This window comes from Giraffa tippelskirchi, chromosome 3, assembly GCF_054371585.1.
Source record: "Giraffa tippelskirchi isolate mGirTip1 chromosome 3, T2T-mGirTip1v1.2.pri, whole genome shotgun sequence".
Lineage (NCBI taxonomy): Eukaryota > Metazoa > Chordata > Mammalia > Artiodactyla > Giraffidae > Giraffa > Giraffa tippelskirchi.
Window position 1 is genome coordinate 148,078,991 of NC_137277.1, and position 26,148 is coordinate 148,105,138.

General features: G+C 35.7%; 1 protein-coding gene across 21 annotated transcripts in view; it reads right to left on the reverse strand.

The window, feature by feature from the left end:
- Positions 1-357: 357 nt before the first annotated feature.
- HYCC2 (hyccin PI4KA lipid kinase complex subunit 2) overlaps positions 358-26,148 on the reverse strand; it is a 62,645-nt gene continuing 36,854 nt past the window's right edge. For 9 of the 21 annotated variants that reach the window (XM_081581832.1, XM_081581830.1, XM_081581839.1 and 6 more), the window contains 6 exons: positions 22,957-23,072; positions 19,303-19,398; positions 16,002-16,118; positions 10,940-11,027; positions 7,663-7,822; positions 358-2,720 (listed from right to left, as the gene is read on the reverse strand). In XM_081581832.1, coding sequence (XP_081437958.1) covers positions 2,119-2,720; positions 7,663-7,822; positions 10,940-11,027; positions 16,002-16,118; positions 19,303-19,398; positions 22,957-23,072 — 1,179 coding nt within the window. In that variant the 3' untranslated portion in view covers positions 358-2,118. Of the gene's footprint in view, positions 2,721-6,770; positions 6,939-7,662; positions 7,823-10,939; positions 11,028-16,001; positions 16,119-19,302; positions 19,399-22,956; positions 23,073-26,148 lie in introns of all 21 variants that reach the window. The other 12 variants (XM_081581827.1, XM_081581836.1, XM_081581838.1 and 9 more) reach the window with 3 other exon arrangements.

Here is a 26,148-nt window from a genome sequence, read left to right on the forward strand (position 1 = left end):
TCCCTTAGTTAAATTAAAAGAAAATATATCTAAAATATGTCTTTGTGATATATACATATACACACCATATATATACACACACATACGCATACACATATATATGTACACAAATCAATAAATCTCTATTTATCAACTTTTAGCTTTTCTTCAGACTTTGGCAATGTTATAGATAATAGCTCAGGTTCTAGTTTTCCATTTTCATATGAGCTGAAAAATATTACACACCACCAAATTCAAACAAGCATCTCACTGTTTTCATAAAGATTCTAAGTACCTTACAAAAACCCCCAAAATAAAAACCTCTTACAATAAAAACGGAAGGGGCTGGATTTTTAGGTGTGAAAAAAACGAGAAGCATTTTTCGGTTATTTTATTTATCAAAATCTATTGGAATTTTAATCAGTCGAGGTAATATTTCAAACTTTGTTAATTAGGAGAATACTTGCTTTCTGTAAATTCAGTATATTTTTCTTTTACAATAATAAAATAAGAATGTCTAAATGTACAAAGCATTCATCGCTCTGAATATTGTGTGGAAGAATGTATAGCAGTTCAAGTCACAATACACTGATTTTCAAAAACCAATGTATTTTCTTCTGTTTCAATCAAGCATTAGAGCCTGGGACCCAGATGAGGTCATAATGAAATCTTATCCAACCAAATCGGAACTAAAAAAAAAAAAATTTTTTTAGAAACCAATAATGCATTTTCGTAGCCTCTTAGCACAGTTACCAAATGCTACTTACATACATTCAACATCTAGCTTACTGGCATGATTTCAAAGATTTATAAAAATGAGAACTTTTGCAGATATATGATTAGAAGGTACACAAATTGCATTACATTAAACACAAAGGCAGTGTGGTCCTTATAGGAGAAATCAAGTCAGTACCCCCTGGTAGAAATGTTCTATAAAAATGTGTCACATTGAAGCGTCAGTGTTTTCAGCCAATTATCTGTCCCTGATGTATTTCCTTGGAGTATATGACCTATCAGGACTTCAGGTTTCTTAATCCAAAATATCTGACTGAATTTAGGTACATCTAGAAAGCAGCTGAAAGGGTTTCTCCAATAGTCTGACATCATAGAAAGTGGGTTGAGAAATCCCTCTCTTTACCTGAAGACGTACTTGTTCTACTTCAGTCATCATCAGCTCACAAAGGAAAAGAAAAAAAAACAATCAAAACTTCCCCTCACACAAACAATCCCACACGAGCTAAACAGAAACTGCCCCCTCCCCCCCATAAAACTCCAGCACCGAAGTGTCAATCATTCCTGGGAAATAGAACAAGCCCCTTGGATTCTCTGATTTATTAGCTGTTCAAACTCAAAGCACAGAAATGACCTTATGTCCTTGTGGGGAGGAGGGAAGACATGTTAATAATGACTGTAGAGCCATTGAGAAAGTGCATTATCTATTACACAATCAACTTAGAGCCCTGTCCTCCAACAGAGGTGGCCACAACTTGATTCAAATGCCTCAGTAATGGAACATTGTATCCTCAAGATAAAGGAGATGGGGGAAAAAAGAGCCACCCTCATTTTAATGAAAAAGTGCAGCAGTCTACCACCTTTCCCCATGCTTCTCAAGAAAATGATTGCACAGACTCAGAGAAGTCCAAAGTCATAGCAGAATCTCTGAGGCACTCCTGGTTAAGAGAGAAAAAATATGATCCAGTTATCTTCATAGTTCTACAGATTATGAGAACAAACCCGTTTTTTTTTTTTAAAAAAAAAAACAAAAGCCAAAGTATCATTCATAGGGATCATATACACCATTTCCTCTAACATAACCTCAGTCTCACAGTGTTGAAATGGGACCGATCAGCCTACGATGGATTGCACATCACCCAAGGAGAAAGGAAGGTGTGGAAAACGCAAACATTTTCTACTGCTTCACAAACACGTTTACAAGGAACTGGTGAAGAGGAGATATAGGAAAGAGGGAAAAGAACACCTTATTGCTGTTTCCATACAAAATACAGTATGAAGATACCTAAACTAAATCAGATCTGTTTATGATGACCAATGTTTTCACAATGTGGGATGAAGTGTCTTCTTGCACAATGAAATGTTCAGTCTAGAAGATAAGCAGAAAGATGAGAGAAGATATCAAGACTACACCTGGGATATTAGCTGCATATTGAAACTTGGGGATCGAGACTGCTTGGTTAAGGGAGCTCCTGGGCTGAGGAGCTCTTTGCTTTCTCCAGCTTGACCTAGCCGGTCTTCCTGTAGACTGATAGTTGAATATCGATTAGCATTGTTAGCTGCTAAATTAGTAATACCCTCAGTGCCAACCCCAATGCTGGTACTTGCTTGACTGCCATTTACATAGTCAAATGATTTACTTGAGGAAGCACTGGCTGTCCGGATTAGATTAATGCTATTAGTTTTTGGCACCACCTGGCCAGCAGGCAGGCTCAGGTGTTTCTTCATCGGTGTCAGCTCAATTGAATCTACACTAAGATCAGTTGGTTGCTGTACATACTGCCTGCGAACTACTGAATCTCGAGGGCTCTCATTGGATTTGATGGCAGAAGTTGTTTCTTTATCCTTGGCTGAACGCCCAGTTGCTACTTTCCTTAAGCTTCCCCTCTGAGAAGAGGAGGATGGTTTGGTCCCAATTGGCTGGCTGCTGAGGGAAGCCCCTGACGAAAATCCTTCATCTGCATCATTCAGGTTTACCGACTCCTCTCCTCCATTTATACCCTCAGCACCTAAAAAACAAATCAGACAGACTCAGCAATAGCTAAATTAAATAAGAAGCAGCCATGAATAACAACTCAACTGACCTTTTCTCCTAGGTAATGTTTGCTATAGGTCAGCAATGACCCTTGCTACCAACACTTTCCCTAAAATAATTTAGGGGAAGGAGCCTCAATCTATACAGAATTCTAGTATTATTCATTCTGTTCATTTAGCTTTAATTAGGCTAGCTTATGTAAAACTATTCACAAACAAGTCTAGCATGCTATTAATATCAATATTTAGACACATAACTAGGTAAAATACAATACTTAGTGATTGTAAAACTTTATGATACACCTTGTCAATTTGAGGTGAGCATATCTATCTAAAAAAACAAAAATTTTCCTATCTTCCTTAACCTATCATAAAATAGAATTTGAAAATGAGACCCTTCTAATTTCAGTCACCCACAATAATGTCAAAAACTCATCCCCAAACCCCTTTTAACTACTATGAAATTTTATATTTAACAGCTAATTGCTTCTAAATGGCTTTAAAATCTTTAACATGGAAACAGTACATTTTCTAACTCTAAAAACTCTACATTGCTTCTAGTAACTTCAGTCATATTTTGTCTTATGAACATGCCTACTTACTGGTTTCCATATTTTCTTGATCAATTAATGTGAAAATATTTGATTACCAGAGAACAAAGGTAAGAACCAACAAGGATACTGAGGAAGAATTTTTTACTATTTTATAATATAATAAATAATATATAATAATTTTTTATATATTTATATAATATTTTAGATTTCAAATATCGAGATATATTATTTTGGGATCACAAAATACTTATAGTATTCTATTAAGTTTCATGCAGAAACTGCAGTTAACAAAAGAATTCTTATCTTGGGATTTTGTAAGAAAAGAAGCATGTATTCAGTTTGGGGTTTCCAGAAAGCCTGATTCCTTTACTGAAAGTATGATCAACACTCTCTTAGAAAATAGAACATTTGCTTCTTTCAAAAACTGACAGAAGTTTGCTACCTTTAAAATATGTTTACCAGATTGCAAGAAAGTTCAGTCTGAATCTACATACAGATATCAATATTTTAGCTAAGGTAAACTGTTAGGACAGAAATCCAAAAAAAAATCACTTTGAGATACAAGTTACCTAAGTAAAATATACACAAAATACTTAAACACAATCTTTATTTAACATAGTACTTGGAAAAATATAAATATTTTCTCACATGGATTAGTTATTTCTTTCCTTCAAAAGAAGAATGAAATAGGCTATCCTTAGAGCAAAAGGCATCTTCTTGTTATATCCAGCAGTTTAGTAATCTTTATTCATCATGCAAAGCCATATGAAAATGCAGCTGACACCACTTCTCTCAACCCCTTCCTCAAAAACAGTATATAGTGTACATCAAAATAAAGACTTTATATTTATATGACATCTAAGCAATTTATTTATAATTACTATGAAGAACTCCACAATGCCCAGGAAAAGATAGTTACTGGTTCAGAATTAATATCAGTAATATAAAACTAGAAGTGAACAGAAATATGTCATTGGCTACATGTATGGTTAGGAAAGGAGACTGAGAGACTTAGTGCTAGCTTCTGAATTTTGCCACATGCAGATATGATGCCCAAGCAATATGGCCATAAAAGAGATATGACAACGTAGAAACCACCATGCAAGAGAACCTACTGATATTTTATATAGTAAGAAATGCTATTTCAGTATAGTGGAACACTGAATATACTTTAATCACAAGCATGGTCCTCAGTTTGGTAATAATTTTAAATACAGCTTTAAAAGTCATAAATGTTACTTAACAATCAGGATAAAGGTAGGTGATGAATTCTCCCTTCAATTCCAACATGTAATAAATACAACTTTAACTGTAAAACTATTTAAAACCATTAGATAACATGTGTTTTTTTTTCTTTCGGTTGCACCACATGACTTGTGGGATTTTAGTTCTCTGACCAGGGATTGAATGAACCTGGGTCCTCAGCAGTTGGGAGAGCAGAGTCCTAACCTCTGCAGTGCCAGGTGAAATTCCCTTCTTTTTCTTTTAGAGGGTCAATTATTGATGCTAATCCAAAAGCTCCAGCAGACTTCAGAATTACCAAAACTTTTCATTAGTTTTAATAATTTCCATATTTATGTTTAAAAAACCTCAAGGAATAAAAAGGCTACTGTGTCTAATAACATTTTCCTTTCTGATTTTCTCCTTGGGTGATAATACTATTCATGATCCAAAGATGAGACAACCAAAAGGATTTTTAATGAACTTTCCTATTCATGTTTGCTTTTCCTTATAAATTAGCTTTTACTAATATTGATTTAAAGCTACAATCAAACTAAATCAAAAGGCAAAATAACTTGAGAAATTTCAAACACACCAATGGGACTCATTCCTTTTCCAAATGGCTAAACCCCACCTTCACAAACTGAAATTTTACCAGTAATAGGAGATATTAAAACAGGATGTTTTAACATTTAATAGGATATTTTAAAGGAACTACTATTTTTTGCTTTTTCAAAGTGTATGACTTATGATTAATATAGGAAGAAATGATTCTACCCAATCCCATACTTCTTAAAATTTCATCAATGTTAGTGAATATTGTACTATATTTAGCACAGATACTCCAATATTCTAACAATGGCATTAGATACACTTCAAGTGGCTCATTTAGTCATCAAGAAAGTGGAGAAACAGATGTTGATCAATTTAGGCCAACTCTGAATTTGACATCTATTCATACACTTATTTTTAAGCCTTATACAAGATACAACTGACTCCCAGGGATAATATAAAGGGATACAGAAAAAATGAAAAGGAAAGGCTCTTTCACACGGTTCTCTTTATAGTACCAATTTCTTTGGGTCCCTAGATCATGCACATGCAACACTGTTAAATGAAGTCAGGTCACTCTGGGCAAATGGGCGAGGGAACAGAGGGTAGATTTAGATTCTTACTGAGCATGCTCAAATTTTTAATGCACCAAAGAGCAAGAGATTTTCCTAAGGTGGAATAAATAAAAATATGTAACCTATTTTAAAACTACTTGCTATATTTCATAAGTTAGTGTACAAGTTCCACAGCAGCAATACATTAAATAATGAAAAAACTATTAGGCCAGTTTCCTCTTTCATAAAATCAATTTTTATGGCATCCCATGTTAAACACCAAATAAATACTTTCCTATCAGAGAGAAGTGTTCTTTTATAGATAACGGTCATAGCTATGGTGGTGGTGGAAGGGTAAAAAAAAATTCTCATTTGAGATACTCATACTGTATAAACGAGGATCTATTAGGATTTATGACTTCTAAATAATACATTTCACTTCTTTTGGGGAGCTAGATAAGATAATCATTATTTACAATATATGATAAAAATGTAGTGTGCTCCAGGAGAGTACTTTTATAGAGGAAAGATGTCAGTAGTTCAGACCTAGGCAACTTGATTTGAAGATTATAAGAAGCCAATCAATACTGGTTTATTCTGTCAAAGAAGTAAGAAGTTTTTGTTAATTGGCCACCCTGGGACTAGAGACAAATCGGCCAGCTCCATTTCAGTCCCATTTCTCAAAGATAATGTATTAAAGGTTTAAAACTCTCCTCACCTATTTTCCAAATAATACATTATCAAATAAATAAAACTGATACATATTGAATAATAAGGCTCAGGTCCATTGGTTGCATTTTTCCTTTCCTGATGTTAGAATAAACATGCTCAGTAATGAAGAAATCCCAAGCATTTGCAGACCTTTTGGAGACAGGCCTCTCCCTTGTTAGTAGCCATGCCAAGCTGCTCTTTAATTACACAGGGATGCAGACTCTAGGCCAGCACAAATGGTAACTAAGATTGTACCTGACCTGGTGCTAGCATATAGGGGTGGGGGGAGTGCGCTTTGCAAGGAGAGTCTAATACACCCTGGGGTAGTGGAAACACACACTAGAATGGAAAGATGTTCTGCTTGGGGACAGAGAGCCAGAATCCTTCTCCAGCAACTGCCTCACTGACTTCTGCCTCCTCATCTCTGTCCTACCCTCTGTTGTGGCTGCTGCTGAGTTGGGCTCCGGTGAGCCGTGCTCAGGAGTCCTGTGCACCAGCACCTCCCCCTCTTGCACACGTTTGATCCCTAGGTCAGTGGAGCCGTGTTGGATCGGGGAGCCAGGAATACTCGAGTCAGCCTCGTTTGAGAAGTCAAAGCCATCTGGGATTCAACATATAAAATTTTAGTGCTTTTTTGCTGCTCTATTCTTTTCTGAGCATTTTGACCCAGGCAGATAAGAGAATGTATTTATGGATATGACATAAACACAAACATTATTTATATAGTTACATGTGTGTGCACAGCATGCACACACATAAGGCAGCAGATGAACAATGTGAGGTTTGCAAATGAATAGGAGAGAAAAATAGAGATCATTAAAATGGCAATTAATCTCTCTTAGGCAAGACAGCTTGACTATTCAAGTAGCATATGCCTATGAAATACTGCTGGACTCAGCACTTACAAGACAAGGAAAAGAAAGATAAAAATCAGTTATTTTATGTATAGCTTGTATTATACCATTAGTTTGGCCAGTTATATAATTTTCTCCCACACTGCTCATACAGGTACCTTTTTTCGGAAACAGGCTTAAAGAAATTTCTTTTCTATTGTTATTACTAGTTAAAAAAAAATTAACTTGACCTTATTTTCTGTTTTAACATTCAGAGAGCAGTCTAAATAACATCTTTCTACTTTATAAAATATATATACATATTTATATTAAAATGAAATCAGGTATACAAACCACATTTCTAGTGCTATTTTTAACAACTAAACAATTTAACTACATAGAGTACTATAATATCATGCATAAATATAGTCTGTAAAAACAGTGATAAATTTACTTTAACCCGTGAGTGGGCTATAGGGATTTTATATTCACCTTCTCTCCTCCATCTATGGCGACGGATTGAAGCTGTTGTAATCGCAGTCCGAGAAATCCTCGGCACTGTTGGAGTGACTTCGACTTTAAGTACTTTCTGGCCTTCTTGTGAAGAATCAGGAGCATCAAATGGTAATGAGTTTTTCATGGCATTGGCAACCTAAAATGATAAGTCTATATGTACTTACATCCAATATACAATTTATGCTTACTGTACATTTCATGTTTTCATACTTTCTTGACTATGTATTTAAAAGTTGTTCTATAAAATAGAAAAGTATAATGTGTCAGAAATGTTTATATTTCCACTGGTCTGTATTCTTTTAGGTAGGCTTCTAAGATGAGAATTCATTTAAAAATATGAGTCACACACCCTCATGGACTCTTTTGAAGTTCTGGCTTTCAAGGAGAAAATACATTCCAAAGAGTTTTTAACATTTGAACCCTGATACAAGAAAATTTGGAGTAAGTTTCTTTCTGACTCTTCAGATGATACATAACATGCAAAATTTAATTTATAATAAAAAAAATTAGCTTTGTTTTCATGAGGAGACATCTTCCCTAAACACGTTCCACCAAGTTCTGCCCTCTGTGGAGGAGAGTGAGGTATCTGGCTGGAAAGTAATAGCTATTGGCTGCTCCATGTTTCCTGACTGAGAAGTGCTGACCTAGCAAAGATCTTGACCTAGAGGACCATCTTTCTCCCTCACTCTCCACTTGGACAGGACAAGTGAAATGCAGCAAGCTGGATACCCTTGCCTGCTCTGCCAACTCAAACCTGCTCTGCCAACTCAAACCTTCTCTCCAGTGGGCTGTTCCAACATCTAGACTAAAGGGTAAGGAGTGAAGTCTTTCCATCTAACCTTAGTCAGCAATAAAGATGGTACTTTTTTTCTATCTACCAACTATTTTATCTATTTATCATCTGGCTCTATTTTTGAAGAGAGAAAAGGAGTGTCATTTACTGGGTCCTTTGGAGACCCATAACAATAAAGGATTATTCTAGAACTATAGATTATGAATCTCTTTACCTATATTGCCTTGGAAATGCCACTTCTACTTAACTTATAAGACTCACAGGGATAACATTATAAATTTAAAGAGTCTCACAAATGCAAGGTGTTATTATCAAGATGTAATTTATCTTCTTGTCCACTTATATTTTGTTTTTGGTCACACTGTGCAGCTTGTGGGATCCTGGTTCTCCAACCAGGGATGGAACTCATGCCCTTGTCAGGGGGAGAGCAGAGCCCTAACTAATACTGTCAGGGAATTCCCTATGCAATCTTTTTTTTTTTTTTTACAGTAACCTTTAGGGTAAAATTAGGGATGCTGACATGAGGAAAAAAGAAAATTCAAATATGAAAGAATTAATATAAATGTTACTTCAATAAATTTATATTTAGCTTAAACTATAAAAATGACTCAAAAATTATACTCTTACATTGTTGCAAGTAAAAATATATAAATAATTTAAAAAATACAACTCTAAAAATACTAGAAAAAGTTTAGAAAATACAGAAACTTGCAAAGAAATTAGAAACTATCCATAGCTGAATCACCTAGACAACTATTAACATTTGTTATGTTTCTTTTGTCCTGTCTAGATTAAAAAAAAATAGCTGTATACTACTTTGCTATTAATACAGCTAGCATGTTCCCTTAATATTAATTTTCAAATATATAATTTCATCAAGTAAATAACATAACTTAATGATTCTCTGTTGTAAAATAATGTTTAGGGTTCGGATTCCTTTGCATTTAAAACAAACCTTGATCTAGTGTTCACAATACATTCAAAAAAATTTTAAGTCGTTTCTTGGGAAATGTTGGTAAAGATGGGATAGTAACTCAAAGAAAACACATATACATTACCAAAAGGATGTGCAGAGTTATGTCATACTGTTACTGGTAACATAGAAAATGCCTTCCTCCCCTACTACTGGACATTCAAATTTATTTTTTGATTGATCATTTACCTTTTGGAGATATAGTTATTTTGTGGAAGAGTATGAAATTTTTATATAAAACTAAATATTAACTTGCTTTTTTTGTCACGCCTGTTGATAATTAGTTCATATTAATTTTGGTTTTAGAAAACTGATGGTTTATGGACTTCCCTGTAGGTCTAGTGGTTAAGACTTTGTGCTTCCACAGCAGAGGGTACAGATTTGATACCTGGTCAGGGAACTAAGATCCCACATGCCGTACTGCATGGCCAAAAAATAAAACAACGCCCCCCTCCCCCTTCCAAAACAAAACAAAAAAACTGATGGTTTAGAATTTAGATGTTTATGTAGTAAAAAAAAAAAAAAAAAAGTCAGCCTTTTTTGGTGATGCATTCCATCACTTAAATATAGATAGCCTTCCCTTCTCCAGAAATTTGAGCAAATATTTATAGCCTCTCTTCTTTCTTTTCTTAAAGGATTTTCAAGACACTTAACTCTTTAATTTATTTGAACTTTATTTTTTTATGTTGTAAAAGAAGAGGATCTAAAACAATTTTGTTTCCTTTCCAACTGTTGGTATGGAATAAACCTGTTTCCCCCCCTCAATGATTAGTACTGCTTCATACATTACATACTGAATTTTATACCAGTAGTGAAACAGTGGAAACAGTGTCAGACTTTATTTTTTGGGCTCCAAAATCACTGCAGATGGTGATTGCAGCCATGAAATTAAAAGACACTTACTCCTTGGAAGGGAAGTTATGACCAACCTAGATAGCATACTGAAAAGCAGAGACATTACTTTGCCAACAAAGGTCCATCTAGTCAAGATTATGGTTTTTCCAGTGGTCATGTATGGATGTGAGAGTTGGACGGTGAAGAAAGCTGAGCACCGAAGAACTGATGCTTTTGAACTGTGGTGTTGGAGAAGACTCTTGAGAGTCCCTTGCACTGCAAGGAGATCCAACCAGTCCATCCTAGGGGAGATCAGTCCTGGGTGTTCACTGGAAGGGCTGATGTTGAAGCTGAAACTCCAATACTTTGGCTACCTCATGCGAAGAGTTGACTCATTGGAAAAGTCCCTAATGCTGGGAAGGATTGGGGGCAGGAGGAAAAGGGGGCGACAGAGGATGACATGGCTGGGTGGCATCACTGACTCGATGGACATGGGTCTGGGTAGACTCTGGGAGTTGGTGATGGACAGGGAGGCCTGGCGTGCTGTGATTCATGGGGTTGCAAAGAGTTGGACACGACTGAGCAACTGAACTGAACTGAGTACTCTTTTTAGGCGCAGGAAAATTTAACAAAAAGTAAATATAATAACTTACCAATAGTGGTTGAGAAAAGAGTTCTAGTTGAGCTCTATAGATGATGTCATCAAGGACTTCCTGGCCAAGGTCCCATTGTCCATTATACCTATGGAGAAGCAGATGACAGTCTCTAGCAAATATCTCTCATTTTCATAATAATCTTTTTTTATTGCTCCAAGTCCTATTATTTTGGTTCTGTAACAAGATTTTCACATTAATTTTTGCATCATGCATTTCTAAACTATCCCACTTTTGGCTACAACAGCAAAAAAAAAAAAAATTCAAAAATATTAACATTTAAAATATTCACAGATATCTCTTCAAAATAACTGGATTTTATCATGTATTGATATTTTGGGTCATCTATTTGAATTCATGAAAATCTGGGTTATGAACTATGTGACAGTATTTAGACTTCAGTTTAATGACTAGTTATATTTTAAAAGTACTGAAAGGGCTATGAGTAATTATGTCAACAAACTGGACAATCTAGAGAATGGATGAATTCCTAGAAACATACAACCTACCAAGACTGAATCATGAAGAAATAAAAATCTGAACACACCCATCACTGTACCCAGTGGAAATTGAATCAGTAATCAAAAACCTCCCAATAAGTAAAAGATGGTCCCAATAAGGACCAGATGGCTTCATGAGTGAATTCTACCAAACATTTAAGGAAATAATATCAATCATTAAATTCTTCCAAGAGTGAACACTTCCACAGTCATATCATGAGGCCAGCATCCCCCTTGTACAAAAACCAAACAAAGACACTATAAGAAAAGAAAATTACAAGCCAATATACCTCTGACAAACATACCATAAATGCAAAAATCCACAGCAAAATATTAGCAAACTATATTCAACAACTGATCACATATTATGATCAAGTGGGATTTATCTTGGGATGCAAGGATGGTTCAACATCTGCAATTTAATCAACTGTGATACACCATATTAACAAAATGAAGGCTAAATCCTTCATCATAATAGCAGATGTAGAAGCAGCACTTGACAAAATTAAAAATCCATTCATGATAAAAAAAACTCTCAAAAAAGTGGGTACAGAGTAGATGTACTACAATATAATAAAGGCTGCATATGACAAGCTCATAGTCAACAACTACTCAACAGTGACAAATGATCAAGAAGAAGATCTCTCTAAGATCAAGAACAAGACAAGGATGCCCACTCTTGCCACTTTCATGCAACACAGTGTTGAAGTTCAAGCAAATAAACAATAACAGAAGTAAAATTGTCTCTGTTTGCAGAAGACATGATATATAGACAGTTTACCCATGAACAACACAGATTTGAACTGCATGAGATCATTTATATGTGAATTCTTTTCAGTAAGAACCAACTACTGTAATACACAATCTGTGGTTGATTGAAGCCATGGATATGGAAGGCTGACTATAAAGTTATACTCAGATTTTCAACTCTGCAACTGGCACCCAAACCCATTCATTGTTCAAGAGTCAACTGTAGAAAACGCTAAAGAAAACACCAAAAAAACTGTTAGAATAAACAAATTTAGTAAAGTTGTAGGTATAAAAACAATATACAAAATCTACTGCATTTCTATGCACTAATAACAAACTATCAGAAAGGGAAATTAAGAAAACCGTCCCATTCAGTAAAGTCAAGTCGCTCAATCTCGTCTGCCTCTTTGCAACCCCATGGACTATACAGTACAGTCCATGGAATTCTCCAGGCCAGAACACTGGAGTGGGTAGCCTATCCCTTCTCCAGAGGATCTTCCCAACCCAGGAATTGAACCAGGATCTCCTGCATTGCAGGCGGATTCTTTACCAACTGATTCTTTACCAACTATCAGGGAAGCTACTAGTAACAAACTATCAGAAAGAGAAATTAAGAAAACCATCCCATTGACAACTGCATAAAAAATACCTGGGAATAGATTTAACTAAGGAGGTGAAAGACCTGAACACAGTACACTTATGATTTTCATATAAGACTTCAATGAGAGAAACTGAAGAACACACAAACAGAAGGATATTCCATGCTCAAGGACTGAAAGAATTAAAATTGTTAAAATGTCCACACTACCCAAAGAAATCTACAAATTCAATATAATGCCTATCAAAGTTCAGTGACATTCTTCACAGAAACAGAACAATCTTAGAATTTATATGGAACCACGAAGAACAATGAATAGCCAAAGCAACCCTGAGAAAGAACAATAAACATGGAGACATGATACTTACTAACTGCAAACTGTATCAAAACGTTTTAGTAATAAAAGCAGTATGGTAGTAGTAGTAGTTAGTAGTTTAGTCGCTAAGTCGTGTCCGACTCTTGCGACCCCATGGACTGTAGCCTGTCAGGCTCCTCTGTCCGTGGGATTCTCCAGGCAAGAATACTGGAGTGGATTGCCATTTCCTTCTCCAAACAGTACGGTACTGGCATAAAAATACATATAGATCAAACGAACAGAATGGAGAGCTGAGAAATAAACATATATGTATATGATCAATTAATTTAAACAAATATGAGAATATAAAAAAGGTAAAAGGATAGTGTTTTCAATAAATGGTGCTGGGATAACTGGACAGCCACATGCAAAAAGAGGGAAACTAGACAACTGTCTCTTATCACACATCAACTAAAAATGGATTAAAGACTTCAATGTAAAATCTGAAAACACAAAACTCCTAAAAGAAAACAAAAGCAATAAGCCCCTTATTGCTTATAAGACGAATGCTGGACATTGGTCCCATCAATTATTTTTTGGATTTGACATCAAAAGCAGAGGCAACAAAGGCAAAAATAAACAAGTGGGACTACACTGAACTAAAAGCTTCTGCACAGCAAAGAAAATCATCAACAAAATGAAAAGGCACTTTTGGGACGGGAGAAAATATATGCAAATCAATTTTATGACAAGGAGTTAATATAAAAAATATATAAACAACTCATACAGGTCAATAGGAAAAAAAACAAGTAATCCAATTAAAAATAGGCAGAGAATTGAATAGACTTTTTCCCAAAGAAGACATACAAATGGCCAACAGGTATATGAAAAAGCACTCTATGTCACTAATCACTAGGGAAATGCAAATCAGCATCATCTCACATCTGTCAGAATGGTTAGTATCAAAAAAACAAGAAATAACAAATGTTGACAAGGATGTGCAGAAAAGGGAACCCTGTGCATTACTGGTAGAAGTGTAAATTGGTGGAACAACTATGGAAAACAATATGGAGATTCCTAAGAAAACTAAAAATAGAACTACCATATGATCCAGCAATTCCACTTCTATTATGCATTGGAAAGAAACTTAATCACTATCTTAAAAAGATATCTTGCACCCCCATGTTCACTGGAGCATTATATACAACAGCCAAGACATGGAAACAATCTAATTGTAAATTAACAATTAAAGGATAAAAAAAATGTGGCATATATGCATATATAAGTATGTATAAGGATTGCCGGAAGAAATATCAACAACCTCAGATATGCAGATGATACCACTTTAATGGCAGAAAGTGACGAGGAACTAAGTGCCTTCTGATGAAGGTGAAAGAGGAGAGTGAAAAGGCTGGCTTACAACTCAACATTCAAAAAACGAAGATCATGGATCTGGTCCTATCACTTCATGGCAAATAGATAGGGAAAATGTGGAAATAGTGTCAGATTTCATTTTCTTGGGCTCCAAAATCACTGTGGATGGTGACTGCACCCACAAAATTAGAAGACGCTTTGCTCCTTGGAAGAATAGCTATGACAAATCTCGACAGTGTATTAAAAAGCAGAGACATCACTTTGCCAACAAAGGTCCGTATAGTCAAAGCTATGGTTTTTCCAATAGTCATGTATGGATGTGAGAGTTGGACCATAAAGAAGAATGAACACTGAAGAACTGACACTTTTGAACTGTGGTGCCAGAGACAACTCTTCAGAGTCCCTTGGACAGCAAGAAGATAGAACCAGTCAATCCTAAAGGAAATCAACCTTGAATATTTATTGGAAGGACTGATGTTGAAGCTGAAGCTCCAACACTCTAGCCACCTGATGCAAAGAGCTGACTCACTGGCAAAGACCCTGATGCTGGGAAAAATTGAGGGCAAGAGTAGAAGGGGGTGACAGAGGATGAGATGGTTGGATGGCATCACTGACTCAATGGACATGAGTTTGAGCAAACTCAGGGAGATAACTATCAACAAAGAAGCCTGACGTGCTGCAATTCATGGAGTTGCAAAGAGTCGGACATGACTAAGCAACTGAATAATAAGTATGTATTAGACAAACACACAGATGAATGGATAAAGAAAACATGGGCTATTCATGTATATATGAGTATAAATATATTTATTATACATACATATGATGATGGATAAAGAAAATAAAGTGTGTATGTACACATAAGTGTATATATACTTATTATACACACACATGTTATATATACAATTATGTACACACGATAGAATATTATTCATTTAAAAGAAGGAGGAAATCCTAGGACTTAAGACTCCACACTTCTAATGCAGGGGGAATATATTTGATCCCTAGTTGGGGAACTCCCACATGCCACATGGTCAAAAAAAAGGAAGGAAATCCTGCCATTTGTGACAACATAGATGGGTCTTGAGGGCATCATGCCAAGTGAAATAAGTCAGACAAAGACAAATGCTATATAACCTCATTCATGTACATGTGGAATCTAAAACAAAACAAAACAAAATAGCAACTGAACTCATAGATACAGAAAGATTGGTGGTTGCCAGAGGCAGGCAGAAAGGGTACAAAAGGATTGGTCAAAAGGTACAAACTTCTAGTTATAAAGATAAAATCCTGGGTATATGATGTATACCATGCTAACTATAGTTAACAACACAGTATTGAATATTAGAAAGTTGTTGAGAGAGCAGATATAAAAAGTATAATTCATTTAAAACTACTAAAAGAAATTCATGTTAGAAAAATAAGATAATGGTTCTATCATGGAACAAAAAATTCAATGTTGTGAAACTAATAAGGAAAAAAGGGAAATATTAAGTTTTCAAAGACTAGAAAGAATCCACACAATTTCACAGTACACCTACTTACATGGCATAATAAACTCCTGTGAGAAGCTGCACCATAAATTCGGGATCCAACACTATTCGACCACAGAGTTCTTTCCACTGTTTTTCGTGTTGCCGTGGAAACCCACTCACACAAACCCTAGGAAAATACATTACTTAAGTGTGATTTACTGATTCATTAAATAAAACATTTTTGTTTTTATAAGTTCACATATTCAACACTTACTGAAATATTTTTTAAGTACTTGTTATGTGTCAGTCACTATCATGGGCCTATGCATACAGTTGTAAAAGGTAAAAAGATAGATTAAAAAAAAAAATCTATGCTCTCACAAAACACACATTCTAGTGGACTATAGCAACAAAAGCAATGAAAAAGTGAAAGTTGCTCAGTCGTGTCTGACTCTTTGTGACCCCACGGACTATATAGCCCACTAGGCTCCTCTGTCCATGGAATTCTCCAGGCAAGAATACTTGAGTGGGTAGCCATTCTCTTCACCAGGGGATCTTCCCAACCCAGGGATCAAACCTGGGTCTCCTGAATTATAGGCAGATTCTTTACTGTCTGAGCCACCAGGCAAGCCCCCAAACAACAACTTTTCTCAAATAGGTATCTCTTTCATAATCCTCCTTCTCCCTCTTCAGAAAAGAAATGCATAACTTTCACACGTCTAAATTTTATCAGGATGGAGTAGTGGATGATACAGAACTCTCAAAACAAATTTAAAGTGTCATAAACAATCCTCTATTTTCCATCTCATTTAAAGATGCTTTCAGAAAAGTTATGTTTAATAATTAGCAGAGATGTTACATACCTCTACTATTTTAATAATTTATTAGAATAACTGCAATGGTGAGTGCAGAAGAAATTTTTTAGTGTTTAGTGCATTCTGGTCTCTGGAAATAGTTTTATATTTTTAATTTACATATTTTCTTTGTGGCAGAGGTTTATAATTAGTTGATCAATAAAAGATCTTTAAGTATAACAGCACTATATTAGGATAAAATTTATGTGGATAAAGTGCAATAGATATTCAATTTTAAGGAGAAAGACTATTAAAGAAGAAAGATTATTTTTCATGTATTCCATATATAGATGATGATATCAATTAGATCACTGTGTATTTACATTATATACATTTAAAATAGCAATTAAAAATTATTTGTTTTATTATGTTAATATCTACATACTGGAAATCATATAATTTACAACTATTTAAAAAAGAATAAAAAATTTAAATGTTAGCTTAAAAATGTACAAAGGCTATAAAGTTTTTCAAAATTCATTAGGGGATATGTGAGTAAAAGTTTGAGGACTACTAAACTCTATCATCATTTGTTATTAAGGAACTCTGTAAGATGCCATACTAAATGTTACCAATTAGAGATACAGCAAATTTGTTTAATTGAGCCCAAAATAGTCATCCATAAATAAATTTTTCTGTAGATACGCAGTAAGTGCTTAAATAATATACTCTCTTGATAAGAACATCTAGGTTAGAATGGATACATGTATATGGATGGCTGAGCTCCTTTGCTGTTCACCTGAAACTATCCCATTGTTTGTTAATCAGCTATACCCCAACACAAAATAAAAAGTTTTAAAAAACAAACAACATGTAGATTAGGGACAAGAATTTTGTTAGTCATTAATCTTGTTATTATACACAAGTGGAAATAATACACTTTAAAATAATCTACAAATCTATAAATCAAATTAACAGCTAATTTAGACTGGCCTACCTCCAATTAGCAAAAGTGAGTTTTGTTATAAACAGGACCACAGTTTCTTCTCAGTAATACACCAGTATGAACCTGTGCAAAGCATTTGTAGCAGTGGTTGGGGGTGGGGCATGTGGGGCTGATCCTCATGATACCTTCCTGGTATTCACACCCTTGTGTCATCCCCTCCTCTTGAGCATGGATGGAACCTGTGATTTGCTTGTAACATGGCAAAGGTGATATGATTTTCATGCATACATGTACATGATTATGTGATTATATTACATAAGACTGTAGCACATCCTCTCTTATTCCTCTGCTTTGAAGAAGTGAGCTGCCATGCTGTAGGCTGCCTAAGTTGGGAGGCTCACATGGCAAGGAACTGACGCCTTCAGCAGACAGTCCACACGAAATTGAAGTCCTTAGTCCTACAACTATAGGAACTGAATTCTGCCAAGATAAGTGTATAATTCCTCAAATGAACCTCAGATAAGATGGCAACTCCAGTGGACATCTTAACTGCAGCTTGTAATACCCTAAGCAGAAGGCCCAGCTAAGTGATACTTAGATTCCTGACCCAAAGAAAACTGAAATAATAAATGTACACTATTTTAAGCAACTAAATTTATGGCAATTTGTTATGAGGCAATAGAAAAACTAACACAGCGTTTAACTTTCAGGGGGTAGAGAAGGCTCACCCTTTTTATTTGCATTTCCTCAAATAAAAATCAACTGGGCAGGATAAATTGAGTGTTCCTTCTATAATTAAAATTCCCGTCCTCTGTCTCCAAACCAATTTATATTAATTTTTTTTTCAATAGTGGAAATATAAATTTTAGCTCAGGTCTGTTCAAATTGTTAGAAATTCTGGTTTGGTAAAGATTAGAATGCTGCTGCTAAGTCACTTCAGTTGTGTCCGACTCTGTGCGACCCCATGGACGGCAGCTCACCAGGCTCCACCGTCCCTAGGATTCTCCAGGCAAGAATACTGGAGTGGGTTGCCATTTCCTTCTCCAGTGCATGAAAGGGAAAAGTGAAAGTGAAGTTGCTCAGTCGTGTCCGACTCCTAGCGACCCCATGGACTGTAACCTACCAGGCTCCTCCATCCATGGGATTTTCTAGGCAAGAGTGCTGGAGTGGGGTGCCATTGCCTTCTCCGAAGATTAGAATACACAAATATAAATGAGATATACACATAATTGATGCTACTGCTAATCTCATCCAAAGAAGAGACAGTTATTTGTGAGATACAAAAAGGAAAAAGTTCACATTTCTTTACTTTCTCTACAGAGAAGACTACTTATTCAAAACACTCGAAGTGATTTATAAAAACTGGCATCCAGGCAGTGATCAAGTATATCAATAAACCACCTTGAACCTAAATCATCTTGGCTTAGCTTGATGTTGAGCTACGAAATACTTCTTTAATACTGAAGTATTTTCAAGAAGTCATGATGTATAAGGAATGATAAGGAATTCCTACAGGAATATAAGTTCCCTGAGTTTTGTTTACTGCTGTATCACCAGGAGTTAGAACAGTGCCTACCAGCGAGAATGTGCTCAAGAAAAATGTATGAAATAATGATAAGTATTCTGCTTACCTGGAGCCCATTCGGCAAAGAGACTGGTAAGATGAAGCAGGCATGTACACGATAGCAGAATTATAACATAACATGAGAAAACTCAGGACTTCAAACCTAGAAAAAACAAAAACAAGGAGAAAAAGATCACAAATAATTATTTCTACTTACAGACTGTAGTAAATGATTTCTTCATTGGATGGTTATAACAATGCCTTAATACTTTCATTATTTCTCAATCAGATCATTGTAATATCCTCCTCAATAATTTCCCTATTTCCATTTGCCTTGTTAAAGGTCACAGCACTTGCTGCCATCTATATTTTCTTCCTCAAAAATCCCCCATCATGCTTGAATAGATGACTCTCCTATCTGCATTAATCCACTGTTAGTACTGACTGCATTGTAAAGCCCAAACTCATCAAGGCATACAAGGTCTTTTAAAAATCCACCCTCAACCTACCTCTCCAACCTTATTTCCCTCCACTGTCTACCACATACACCGTATGATAACAGTTTTCTTGTATCATTCCAAGAATAATGTCATAATTTTTCATAATTCCTTGCTTTTACCGATGCTACCCTTTCTTACTATGACACTTTTCACTTGGAAAACTCCTACTAAGGTTTCAAATCCTGGCTCAAATTTTAATTTCAGACATAAAGACATTCTTAATTCTCCCAACTAAAACAAACAAAAACTGTTCATCTTTACAGCTCTAGTACAGTATTTATCCCACTAAATCAGTTCTCTGTCTCTACCTCTGTTTTATCCATTCAGTAATATGCAACTTTAGGACAGAGACCCTAATTTACTCATCTCTAACTCTAGTGTCAGACATGGTGTTTAATACATTATTATTGCTCAATTAATTTTTATTGAATGAATAAATGAATGCTTTCTTAATCTGTACAATCACTAAGAAAGTGGCTCCTAAGCCTGAATGCACATTATAGTTATTTAAGGACATTTTGGAATAATATATTCCTGTGCCTCAACACAGACTGACCCAATTAGAATCTCTGAGGGCAGGACCCAGGAACACAGTACTTCTAAAAAGCTTTCCATAGGCGGTGAAGAGTATATTGAAAGTGCTACTTTTTGTAGCTACTTTGTGCTACTTCTGAAATATTTTAAGTCAGAAATTATTTTAAAATGAAAAGTTAAAAATTGAGTTCAAAGTATGACACAGAAGCAGTTCACATCTTCAGATCCTTTCTCCTTCTCTATGCTGCTAGGTTCATTGAAGATTTATTTTCTGAAACTGAAGACTTATTTTCTGAAAGGATAAAAGAGAAATTTCTACCAGGGAACCACCAAGCACAATTGTGGTTTGGGTTGGAGTGGGTTGGATGGAAAGATACTGAAAATAGAAACCTTAAGTAAAATAGGTCTTACTGGATACTGAGACCTCAAGTTTTCCTTCCCCACTTGGCCATCAGAATGCTAGCAGCCCTCTGGTTAAGAAACTAGAAGAGTTTTCTTTAGAGAATTTGACCACCCTAAGAGGAAAGACTTAAAGGTACGGACTTGGGAAGTTCCCCAAATGAACAGCCCAGTGAGAAGTTGTGAAGTTCATACTTAATCAGCCCCTACCAACATGGTCATAGCTTCTCATTTTTTTAAATTCCCTACTTTTAAACATAAGTAAGGAAAAATGGATTATCAGACATCTGATGAACTTCATTAACAGGAAAATGAGGTCAAAATAAAGAAACAGGAGCAGGGGAACACAATTTGGAGGACAATATGAACATAAAAGAGAAAAAATAACTTAAAATAAAGCAAGTTATCATTAATACTCTAAAAAAAGAGATGATGTTTCAAAAATAAAAAAACAAACAAAAAAAATCTAAATAGGAACTATTTTAAAAGACCATTCAGAATATACAAAATATGATGTATTTTGTCCATATCTTTTAAGTCTTTCCTCTTAGGGTGGTCAAATTCTCTTCCAGATATACAAAATATGATGACAAATTAAAAACTCAGGAACAGAACTGGTGGATGAAGTTGAGGAAATACCATAGCAAGTGAAGTCAAAAGAAAAAGATATGGCATATGGAAGAGGAAAGAGTACCACAACAGGAGCTCCAAATAATAAAAGCTCCACAAGAAAGATAATAAAAGACCAAATAAATAAAGGACAAATAATAAAAAACTAGATAAGATGGAGAGGCTAAAGTAATTAACAAAAAATAATTCAGGAAAGTCCCCAGTCTGAAGGACATGAGTTTCCAAATTGAAAAGGCCCATGTACTGCTCAGCACAAACAGGAAATAAATCCATACCAAGAAATATCACATGGAATTTCAGAATATTAGGAACAAAGAATGAGGATATAGGGTGCAAGAAACAGTGGATCCATCCACACTGGAAAAAGACAAAGGGAATTCCCAGGGTAATAGTGAGGGGAAATACCAAGATAACAAGTATACACCAGGCAAAGAGGGAAACACAGTCCAGATTGCAGTAAGTCAAAAAGGGCTCTGGGAGCTCCTTTTTTAGAAATATAAAATTGAGAAAATAACTGGTATAAACAAAGTTTTGGAAGGCTACGTAGAAAATTTATAGAAAATTTACAGGGCTAAATTACAAAGCACATAGTAAACAAAGAAAACAAAAGGTCAAAGATGAACTTCAAGGAAAGCAAAAAGATACGCAGGAGAGGAAAAGTAACCAGTAACAAAGCTCAGCTCTGAATAGCTCTGATGAGCAATGTTCATTCAAGGGGCTTCCCTGGTGGTCCAGTGGTTAAAGACTCCATAGGCCCAGTGCAGGGGACATGGGTTCAATCCCTGGTTGGGGAACTACGATTCTGCATGCTGTATAGCATGGCCAAAAAAAAAAAGTCATTCATAATAATGAGAAATTTAAATAATGAATTCTCCAGAATTACAAGATAACTATACTAAGAAAGGACGAGAGAGACAACAACCTAAATTTTTATCTTTCATAGAGACAAGTGATTAGATAATGCCCCAAAGTGAAAAATTTTAAAGCAGTAAATTACTACAAAGATGGTAAATATTAATAGCAAGATTTTTCAACCTCAGCACTATCGACATTTTGGCCTAGATAAGTGATTGTTGTGGGCAGCCCAGGCGTGGTAGGATGCTGAACAGCATCCCTGACTTGTACACTTGAGATGCTTGTAGTAGTCTTCCCTCTCACTCAGTTGTGACAATCAAACAAGTCTCCAGATGCTGACAAATGTTCGCTGAAGGGGCAGAAGTGCCCTGGTTGAGAACCACTGGTTAAAAGTTTTTACACCTAGGAAAGGAGAAGTGGAAGGGAGGGGGAGCCAGAGACTGCAGTTTTTCTTAATAAACTCTGTAGAACTAATGCATGTTTAACTTTGAAAAAAAAAAAAAAAGTGTGTATTTCTGATATAGTTGACTGTACAAAAGAGTAAAATATATAGCAAAAACAACAGCACAATGAGATACCATTTTCCATACCCACTAAGATAGATATAATAAAAAAGATGGAAAAAGAGTAGGTAAAGATGTTGAGAAACTGGAACTATCATACATTGCTGGTGGGACTGCAAAATGGTACACAATTCTGGAAAACAGTATGCCTCTTCTCATACCAAACATAAACCAAAGTAATTACAGCTAACTATTAAGTGTAAATTAACAATTTTAACATCTAGAGTTTTTGATTATTACCGGTTTTGCGCAGTGAATGTTTCCCTCTGAGGATGAAGATCACTGTAAACAACCCTGATGAGATCATGCTGACACAATGCCCCTTCGGTCAAGGCCATGGATCCAATTGTGGAGGGCTATAAAAACAAGGTAAAGTATGAGATTGGGTCTTTAAAATAAAGTAAAAATCTGTAATGTGAGGATATTTAATTCTGCTTCAACAAAAGGCAATTTCAGACCATTTCTTCTTCTCTTTCAAAACCGCTTCAATTTTTCAATTATATATGTTCTATAGCTCCTTTTAAAACACATATACAATATATAAAATTAAAAATACACTGCGTTGGTTTTTGAAATATTATGGAATGAATCTATATTTAGGACACAGAATAAGAAAAGTTGCTTAAAAGAATAAAGACTAGAGATGCAACAACTTTAATTTGTTTGTTTCCAGAACTCAGAGCACTCTTGGGGACTACACATTCAAACCCAGAGGCTTGTCTAACTTCAGGGAGGCTGGTACTCTCATTAATCTTACGTTAAGAAAGCAAGGTGTAGAGAGTTATAATTGCATAATACAAACAAGAATAAATACTATGATCAAAAGTCTCTTTAATAGTGACATAATTGATTTCATGTTTCTAAAGTTAGAACTATTCATTTGTAAATGTCTCACTACCCTCCATTTTATTTTATAAATTGATACACAGACCACAGTTAAAATCTAATATTTAGAAATGTTCTATGCTAAAATCAGCCTTGGTTAAGTAAGAGACATTCTATTTCCAATGAAAAACAAAGTCCCAGGGGAATTAATTAAAAAATAAATAGCTGCATTGAGCTATGAAGCAACTGGATACTGTCTGCTATTAAGAAAACTGAATCTAATTTTTAGACTACTAGTAAATTAGTTAATTTAAATGTTTTCCTCACAACTTTATGCACTAAAGGCCCAACGGACAAGAAGCTTGATTCATAACACATATCCTTAAAGAGAGCAGGCAGGAGTTCAGGTCAACAGGAGCCATCTACCTACATAATTTTCAGTGTTCTCACAATCTTCAAATAAATACTGGAAAAATCAGAAGTGTAAGGTTACTAAATAGCTAGAATGCATCAATCAGACTACTTTAAATGGAAATAAAATAATTACTGTGTTAATATTCTTCTAGGTAGTTATTTTCCTAAAAAATAATAAAAAATAAGTCAATCTAACATAGATGATTTCTAATTAATATGGAAGACTTTAAAAATTTAAAGGAATATTTCTAAAAATTCATATAATAAAAAAGACCAGCAATGGTACTGGAATGGGTGAATTTAACTCAGATGACCATTATATCTACTACTGTGGGCAGGAATCCCTTAGAAGAAATGGAGTAGCCATCATGGTCAACAAGAGTCTGAAATGTAGTACATGGATGCAATCTCAAAAGCGACAGAATGATCTCTGTTTGTTTCCAAGGCAAATCATTCAATATCACGGTAATCCAAGTCTATGCGCCGACCAGTAACGATGAAGCTGAACTTGAACGGTTCTATGAGGACCTACAAGACTTTTTAGAACTAACACTCAAAAAAGATGTCCTTTTCATTACAGGGGACTGGAATGCAAAAGTAGGAAGTCAGGAAACACCTGCCGTTAACAGGCAAATTTGGCCTTGGAGTACAGAATGAAGCAGGGCAAAGGCTAATAGAGTTTTGCCAAAAGAATGCAATGGTCATAGCAAACACCCTCTTTCAACAACACAAGAGAAGACTCTACACGTGGACATCACTGGATGGTCAACACCGAAATCAGACTGATTATATTCTTTGCAGCCAAAGATGGAGAAGCTCTATACAGTCAGCAAAAACAAGACCAGGAGCAGACTGTGGCTCAGATCATGAACTCCTTATTGCCAAATTCAGACTTAACTTGAAGAAAGTAGGGAAAACCACTAGACCATTCAGGTATGACCTAAATCAAATCCCTTATGATTATACAGTGGAAGTGACAAATCGATTTAAGGGACTAGATCCGAGAGAGTGCCTGATGAACTATGGACAGAGGTTCGTGACATTGTACAGGAGGCAGGGATCAAGACCATCCCCATGGAAAAGAAATGCAAAAGAGCAAAATGGCTGTCTGAGGAGGCCTTACAGATAGCTGGGAAAAGAAGAGAAGTGAAAAGCAAAGGACAAAAGGAAAGATATTCCCATCTGAATGCAGAGTTCCAAAGAACAGCAAGGAGAGATAAGAAAGCCTTCCTCAGCGATCAGTGCAAAGAAATAGAGGAAAACAACAGAATGGGAAAGACTAGAGATCTCTTCAAGAAAATCAGAGATACCAAGGGAACATTTCATGCAAAGATGGGCTCGATAAAGGACAGAAATGGTATGGACCTAACAGAAGCAGAAGATATTAAGAAGAGGTGGCAAGAATACACAGAAGAACTATACAAAAAAGATGTTCACGACCCAGATAATCACAATGGTGTGATCACTCACCTAGAGCCAGACATCCTGGAATGGGAAGTCAAGTGGGCCTTAGAAAGCATCACTACGAACAAAGCTAGTGGAGGTGATGGAATTCTAGTTGAGCTATTTCAAATCCAAGATGATGCTGTGAAAGTGCTATACTTGATACGCCAGCAAATCTGGAAAACTCAGCAGTGGCCACAGGACTAAAAAAGGTCAGTTTTTATTCCAATCCCAAAGAAAGGCAATGCTAAAGAATGCTCAAACTACCGCACAATTGCACTCATCTCACACACTAGTAAAGTAACGCTCAAAATTCTCCAAGCCAGGCTTCAGCAATACGTGAACCGTGAACTTGCAGATGTTCAAGCTGGTTCAAACTGGCAGAGATGCAATTGCCAATATCCGCTGGATCATCGAAAAAGTAAGAGAGTTCCAGAAAAACATCTATTTCTGCTTTATTGACTATGCCAAAGCCTTTGACTGTGTGGATCACAATAAACTGTGGAAAATTCTGAAAGAGATGGGAATACCAGACCATCTGACCCGTCTCTTGAGAAACCTGTATGCAGGTCAGGAAGCAACAGTTAGAACCAGACATGGAACAACAGACTGGTTCCAAATAGGAAAAGGAGTATGTCAAGGCTGTATATTGTCACCCTGCTTATTTAACTTATATGCAGAGTACATCATGAGAAACGCTGGGCTGGAAGAAACACAAGCTGGAATCAAGACTGCAGGGAGAAATATCAA